Here is an 8,811-nt window from a genome sequence, read left to right on the forward strand (position 1 = left end):
CTGTTCGTCTGTATGAATGTAAAGCCTGGAAAGTGACAAAAATCCTTATAGACAAACTGCAGGTCTTTGTTAACAAATGCATAACGACGAAGATCTGCTACATCTGACCGATCTGAAGGACATATAGAATAAAATAAACTACAGAAAGTTAGGTTAATTCGGCCACACACTTCGTAAAAATAGCTCCAGTATTGCAAAAAACTTTCCTCGAGTGGAATCACCAAATAAAAAGAAAAAGAGGACTCCCAGCACAAAATTGTAGAAGATCAATAATAATTATGGATGAGATGTGAGAAGGTGTTGGAATTGTCACTGAAGCTCTATATCCCACTTATAGTTTCCAGTCAAAGACCCACAAATCGTTAATACGCTCATTAATAATTAATTAATCGTCAATATCAAAATATTAAAGTGTTTTGTCTTGAAACCGGGTCCTTGGATACTCTATTGTATGAGTTTATTATTTTAGTGTTTGTTACCTTGTTGTTACCTTGTTTTTTTTTCCGGGATTATACCTTGTTTGTTCTTTAACAAACACGGGAGGTATGAAACGTTTTAATCAGTTGTTTAGAACCGTAAGTTTAGTACCGATTTTTTAGTAATAGGTATTAAAAAAACTGATGTTCCATTTGGTACCTTTTTGCTCATGGAAATCAATAATTTGTTTGCAGATTGCCACATTTTGATGTAGTATTTCTGAATATAAGCTATCTTCCATTTCTTTCCACTCTGGCGATCTTTTCTGGAGTCTTTCCATAGTTCTATTGGTTTCTCTAGAACGTCAAACCAACAGTATATGTGTTATATTGAACTCCATAGTGTTAGTGCCATTGTTTCACAATTTTATGTAAAGACTGAAGATATAAATGACTCAAATACTGTTCTTTGATTATATTGTTATGTATTTTTTTTAGGTTGGTAAATTCGTAAGTGTAAAGTCCGGCAACGACATGACTACTGATAGAATCGTAGAAAGAATAATCAGAAATAGATTGCAGTTCGAAGACAGAAACACGAAGAAAGAATTAAAGGAATTGGAAGTACTTAAAAAAATGGAGGAGCTGGAGTTAAAACAAAACGGTATAACAGCAAACGCGTCGTAATGCTTTAAATTTTAATGGTATGATCATTTACATCCTACATTATTACCGCCTCTTTGTAAATTTGTTTTTGTTTAAATGTTAATATTTTATGACAAAATTATGACTTGTGCAATTACTTAGCTACCATGGCAACATTTGGAAAAATAGTAGACAATTGAGTCAACGAAATTGTAAGAGGTGTTAGATATATAATATTAAATAATTTTTGAATGTATGATATAACAACTAAACATTATAATAGTAATGGATCCATATGTATGGAGTGAATACTATATGCCAAAGAGAAAACGAAATGAAAAACAAAGCAGGATGTTGGATATGTCTTTTTTGTTTCCCAACAGATAACTATACTAGAAATCAAACAGTGTAAATAATATTAATCAGATAATATCCTTTGACAAGGTGAAGTGGATAGTATTCGGCGCAGAACAGACAAGACATAATACTATAATTCCAAACCAATGTTATCTACAATATATGTTTGCTTTCATTAGGAAATCATTAATATTTAGCTATCAGATGAGTAATATATGTGATACTATATAAATATTTAAGTAATAAAATATAGTATATTTGTCAGGTAAACTATTTCTATACATTGTGTATCTCTATACTTGTACTGCTACTATTGTTTAATAGAGGTAGTTCTATTTTTAGATCTAAGCCATGCAGAATTTAGCAAATATTGAAATACAAATTATATAGTTATATAAGAGATTCATTTAAAGAACATGGTAACTAGACTAAGTAGGGTTTATTTTAAAGATTTTATCTGATTGTAAGGAGTAACAGAATATTCAATTTTAGCGTAAAATGTGTTGTAATATTTATATTGCCTGCCAATATATATTTTTCTCCTTGAGAATTTTACATACTGGCGTAAAAACTGTACGACTCGGACTAACTTGTAAGAAAACTTAAGACTCTCCCCCCCCCTTAATTTTAGCTCTCAAGATATGACTTTTCCACTCTAAAATAAAAAGCAAACATTAGTTGTGGTGTGGTGTGCGAAATGGCATATTTTCGCATTGATGTTCCGGACTCTTTCAAATGACAAAACGGTCGAAAGCTCGGAATTCATTCAGTGGCGTATAATTCGAGCTTTTCCTAGATTTGCAAGACTTGTGTTCGCTGCTATTTTATTTATAGCATAAACAAATTTCGTTCATATTAATGTAATAATAAATTCTGCATTTTAGTCATAATAAAAGTTACTTCTTATTGCAGAAGCAAGTAGAGAACGTTGTCGAGGAGTTGGATGGCCTCGATATTCACATGTTGAAGTAGACGTTGTTCGTGTCTGCTGGCACATTTCGCAATTATTTGTTCTACCTTCTACTTTAGATCTCGGTGAATGCCGCTGTTTTTACGTACCATGGAGCATCAACTGCTCATTAGTACTCTATTCTGAACCCTCTGTATTACTTCATTGTTATTTCTGGTTCATCCCAGAACTGTAATTGATATTAGTTGCGCCGTGTGTCCATACTGCTCTCGATATTTGTTTGTAAATCAGTTGTTTTTATCAATGAATAGTTTAGAATTTCTTCTAAGCATAGTCTCTTATTCAAATGCAACCCCACGTGTTTTACAGAATGTACTGATATCGCTCTCTTTTTACCATCCATTTTTATAACATCCAGAAAGGATGCTGCTCAAGCATCCGGCTGAACAAACATCTTTTTCTTCCAGTGGTCTTTCTATTTAATTAGTTATACATGTATGTATTTGATCCAAGGTCGAATAAATTTTCTTGAAACCAATCTGATTAGGTAATATGAGGTACCTTTCGTCTATTAATGGTTTTAATCTTTTTAGCAATAGTTGTCAACTAGTTTCGATAGTATAGGCAATAGATATAAAGGTATATATGATAAAAATTCATTCTGCGGTTTATCTCTTTGCTATTTCTTGCAACTTTCCAGTAAATCGGCACACGCTTAAGTCCGAATGATGAATTATTTATTAAGTGAGTAATTTTAAAACAACTTTTTTGAGAGCTGTTTCAATATTTCTCCTCTTACCAGATCGAATCCAGGTGCTTTTCTTAATTGACTAATTTTTGTATGAGTAAAAATTTTTGCCGATTTTCAAAATAAAGTGCTTCGTCGATCGACAAACCGGAATAATATCTTTTGGCGGTAAATACTCTTCCCACAACGATTAGAGCAAAATGAAATGGCCAATTGGGTAAGATTAATGAAACCTACGGTTCTCTTTTCTACTAGGTTAAAATAAAATGTTCTCTGTCTATTCCATCTGAAAAGGTATTCAATTCAATGTTAAATTGCATATGTTCAGTTCAAATTTTGAGCCTGCGTATGTACTTAACATAGTGAATATATATTATAAATGATTTATTGGTAATTATTTATATTTTTTAATAATTAAAATAATTTTAAAATAATTTATGTTTTTGCTTGAAAGTTTAGATTATGGAATTAAACAATATATCTGAGCAACTAAACGTTTTTAGCTTCATTTATTAAACATTCTGTTACTCCTTATGTATAATTTCATTAATCTGTTATTTAAAATTTGATCTCAGTTTTTATCAACAATGAAAGATTGCTTTAAAATCATTTGTTTATTTATTCTAAACAAAATACATTTCTCATTTACTATATCAGAAGAAACGCAATTTTGATCACGCTTACTGAATTTTTTTAAAATAGTTAACGAAAATAGCTTAAAGTTGATGTTGACAAGTGTATGAGAAGTGTAGACATCCTAATTTACTTTGACGTATTCAATACAGGGCTTTCTGAAACATAAAACAAAATATGGAATGTATTTTTTCTTTTTTTCTTACGCCTCCCCCTTATATATTTTGCGTAAGCTGTACAGGTTTTTGCTGAATATAAAAAATATTAAAAACGAAAAAGAAGTGTAGTTTTGTAATGCGATCAAAGATGCTTTACTGCAAATTTATTATCTTTTTTAATTTTTAAATTTATTTAAATTTAAATTAACATTTTTTCTGATTTCTTTCTAATTTGTATCTGAAAATAATTTATACTTCCTAAAAACTAATTTTGGTATATCAAGTGGCGTAAAATTGAATCTACATTATATCACTAATATTTTGTCGCCCGTAAAGCAGATTCAATTTCATGATATCTAACACAATGTCTAATTTTTTGTGATATCTGGCCTGTAAAATTGATAACCTGTAAAAGTTTTTTCTGTAACTACAAGTATATACATTTTGATTTACCATAATTTTGATCCTTTTTTAATGCCTAATCTTTTTGGATAGCCTTGTATTAACACTGTTTCCTTATGCCCCATTTTTAGGACCCTGAGGCGTGTACATGTTTTATGAAGCTTTCTATTTTTACTATATCTTACTGTTTTGTCTAAATTTTACATTAGAACAAAGTTGTACATTTGGACTTTGTTGAAATAATGTACCTAATTTTTATATTTTGTTTATACTTTGTAACATTTAGTGTTTTTATTTATTCAGTTGTATATTATAAATTATAAATATAAAATATATTGTTATTATATAGTGTCTTTATTTTATTTCCTTACCTTAAAAATATTACTTGATAACTATGCGTCTTATTGATTCAAGCGAAGAAAAACTTTTCTCTCTGACACTTGCTCCAAACCCTGTCCTTTAATTAACAACCACCAAAGTTTTCCGACAAATTCCAGGTTTTGAAAACATAAATAAGTTTTACCACATTAATCTAAGGACTATGCAGTAGATGGTCAGATTTTTTACCGATATCCTTAGCTCAGGAACTATCTAGAGAATTTAAGTAAATATAGAACCGTTTAATGGCAAAATTTGTTTTTGTTATTTCAGCGGAAACAGAATAAAAATATTGGGTCAATTAGAAATACATCTTTTCAGCCTTATATCGTCAATTTTTGGATAAGACCTTTTCCAACTAATTCCGTCGATTGGAGACCCTACAATATTGCAGACCATACAAAAAGATAGACGATCAAGAAAGACCACAATGAGATTGGTAGATGATATCAAAAAAAAGCTGGAACAAATTGGAAGTATGTTGTTCATTTTACTATTTTTGTTGGGAATAAGCCACAATTTTACTTTAAAATTAGGTTTATTTGACGTTTCGACTTCCACTTCGAAACTACAGAATATTAATAAATTAAACAAATTTTGTTTTTTTTGCTTGGTAAAAAGCAAAAAAATAATTAATTATATCTGACTCATCCATATTGGCATTTCAGACATACACGGGGGTGGGCACTAGTCTGGCAATGCTCTCGAAAATAAGTATTTAAGCACATCATACCTCGCTCGAAGATTTACGTGGGAAAATGGACAACACTCATGAACATCCGTCATTTCATGCAGGACGGTGCTTTGCCGTACTACGCGGCAAGTATGCGAGAGTACCTTAATGTTCATCCTTTGGAAAAAAAGGATATATAGAACTTTATTCAAGTTTAAAGATTATTTAACATATCAAATTCATTTGTAGTACAATGAATTCTTGTAGTGAATTGTCAAAATTTTTATTAAATATTTTACAACCATTTGCAAATAATAATGACACGTTTACAGGGAACACGCAACATTTTTTAAATGAATTATCAAATATTGAATTTAATTAAAATATTTTAGTAAGTTATGACAAAATAGTTTATTTTCAAATGTGCTATTAGATAAGACTTTAAAAATAATCAAAATAAAATTAGAGAATGATGATACATTAACAACTAGAACAAAATGCCTATAATGGAGTTGTTGACCATTATGTCCTCAAAATACATATTTTCAACTAAATAATAAATTCTATAAACAAAATTTTGGTCTAGCAGTGGGCTCTACTTTATCTCCTTTATTATCGAATATATTTATGGAAGATTTCGAAACAAATATTATTTCTAAACAAAATTTTAAACCCACCGTATGGTGAATATACGTAGATGGTGTGTTCTCAACTGGCCTCATGGATCAGAATTATTGTGCATGGGAACATTCCTAAATAATATAAACGATAAACTAGAGACAATAAAATTTACCCTGGAAAAGTAATATAATAACACACCACCATTCCTCGATGTTTTAATTTCAAAGAAGGATACTAAGTATGAGTACAATGAATTCTTGTAGTGAATTGTCAAAATTTTTATTAAATATTTTACAACCATTTGCAAATAATAATGACACGTTTACAGGGAACACGCAACATTTTTTAAATGAATTATCAAATATTGAATTTAATTAAAATATTTTAGTAAGTTATGACAAAATAGTTTATTTTCAAATGTGCTATTAGATAAGACTTTAAAAATAATCAAAATAAAATTAGAGAATGATGATACATTAACAACTAGAACAAAATGCCTATAATGGAGTTGTTGACCATTATGTCCTCAAAATACATATTTTCAACTAAATAATAAATTCTATAAACAAAATTTTGGTCTAGCAGTGGGCTCTACTTTATCTCCTTTATTATCGAATATATTTATGGAAGATTTCGAAACAAATATTATTTCTAAACAAAATTTTAAACCCACCGTATGGTGAATATACGTAGATGGTGTGTTCTCAACTGGCCTCATGGATCAGAATTATTGTGCATGGGAACATTCCTAAATAATATAAACGATAAACTAGAGACAATAAAATTTACCCTGGAAAAGTAATATAATAACACACCACCATTCCTCGATGTTTTAATTTCAAAGAAGGATACTAAGTATGAGATTCAGGTGTGTAGAAAATCAACACACACTAACCGATATATAAATTACAAATCATATCACAACATCAATGTTAAAAAGTGAATCATTAAATCCTACGATAGAGCCAAAATTACTTGATTTAACGAAAATTCGTAATTTTTATTAAAAATTTATAAGTTGTCGTTTATAAATAAGGAATTTTTAAGAAAAAACCGAATGGAATAGAACGGGATCCTATAACATTCACAAGAAATAATACGAGAAAAATAACAATATCATACATAAAAAGATTATCGGAAAAACTTAAAACGATAGGAAATAAATTCCACATTTTAACAACAAATATCTTGAGATCTAATTTATCTAAAACTAAGCCTTACAATGAACGAGAAAGAACAAAGAATTGTATTTATAAAATATCTTGTGAATGCGAACATTTTTATTTAGGTGAAATAGGAAGACCATTCAACGTTAGATTAAGTGAACATCAATTTTATATTAAAAATACAGAATTTGATTGATCTCAAAAATGTTAACACGCATGGGAAAATGAACATAGAGTTCAGTGGAAAAATTCAAGTATAGTTCTGCAAGAAACAGATGGTAAAAAGAAAAAAATCAAAAAGCGGCTCTAATTATGTTAAATGAATCCAATTGCGTCGCAAATTCCTCGGCAAAATGCAATAGGATCTGTTTACCCATATTAAAAGAGGAAATCAATAGAAAGAAAATACATATCAAATATTGGCAATATCATTGTAAAGTCATTTACTTTAAAATGTATAATACAGGGGTCGGCATAAGTCAGGCAACAAATTTGCAATAAGAGAAAAAATGCAGCGTCAAAATGAATTTAGTCAAAGAAAGAAAAGGGATTCGAAAAAGGGTTACTGTAAGTGTTAAAATTGATGCTCATCTTGATCAATGCATTTACTGCAACGGAGAGGCAGGTTCGGTGAAGCACGTCAAGCTGTCATCGAATATTTTCAAATTTTTTATCAATTACAGTTCGGAGGTCGGGTAGGTTGCGTGGGCCTCTTGCATAAACGCGGACCTTGAGAAGACACCACAGGAAGAAATCACAGGGTGCCAGGTTACATGACCGTGCGGGTCACTCAACGATTCCTCGTCTGCCGATCCATTCTCCAAAATGAACATTAAGGTACTCCCGCACACATGCCGGACGGACATAAATGAGTGCTGGATCGTTGTCTATTTTCCCACATAAATCTTCATTGAAAATCATCTTCAAAACATTGCCTGACATACCGACCCACGTATATCTCTAAAATGTTAATATGGAATGAGGTAATCAAAATTAGATTATTTTGTTTCTTTTTACCAAGCAACAAAAACAAAAGTTGTTTAGTTTATTAATGTTTTATATTTTTGAAGTGGAAATCGAAACGTCAAATAAACTTTTAAAGTAAAATTGTGGCTTATTCCCAATAAAAATAGTAAACTGAACAACCCAATATTCTGTTAATTATATTTAGAAGGTCCTCACTGCAGTGAGTCATTACTAAGCCATTCGTTTTATCTTTTCTTCTGTGGTTCATAAGCTTCCTTGGTTTTACTGAACTCAATCTTGTTTTCTGAACGCTCTTTGATGTATTTTTTATTATTTTTCGGTTTTTCTCAATATCTTCTTCTCTACTTGGTGTCCACTTTATTTATTCTTTCACTATACTAGATATTTTGTTTAAGATATTCTGCCGTCCTAACATGAAAGGTCCTATCTGCAAAATTTAGGTTTTGAGAAAATCCAGTTTTTGTTTCTTTTCATTGTATAGCGCTTGGTAATTTAAGAAACTTTTTATGTTTTATTTTATATATTATGTCGGAGAATAGAATTTAGTTGCTGGTTATAATTTTGATTTATTCTTTCCAGGTTAGTCGATTTTTGATTATATTGTCACTTAGGACAATTTAACTTAGTGTATATGAAGTACGTTTTTTTGCATTACTTACTGAAATTGTCCTAAATCAAACTGAAATTCCAATGAACTGAACACTTTTAATTTTATTA

General features: G+C 30.1%; 1 protein-coding gene across 3 annotated transcripts in view; it reads left to right on the forward strand.

The window, feature by feature from the left end:
• Positions 1 to 4,618, forward strand: part of Pect (phosphoethanolamine cytidylyltransferase) — a 28,496-nt gene extending 23,878 nt beyond the window's left edge. For 2 of the 3 annotated variants that reach the window (XM_072526387.1, XM_072526389.1), the window contains one exon: positions 915 to 4,618. In XM_072526387.1, the coding sequence (XP_072382488.1) occupies positions 915 to 1,103 (189 nt within the window). In that variant the 3' untranslated portion in view covers positions 1,104 to 4,618. The remainder of the gene's footprint in view (positions 1 to 914) is intronic. The other variant, XM_072526388.1, reaches the window with a different exon arrangement.
• The last annotated feature ends 4,193 nt before the right edge of the window (positions 4,619 to 8,811 follow it).

Source organism: Diabrotica undecimpunctata, chromosome 3 (assembly GCF_040954645.1).
Source record: "Diabrotica undecimpunctata isolate CICGRU chromosome 3, icDiaUnde3, whole genome shotgun sequence".
Classification (NCBI taxonomy): domain Eukaryota; kingdom Metazoa; phylum Arthropoda; class Insecta; order Coleoptera; family Chrysomelidae; genus Diabrotica; species Diabrotica undecimpunctata.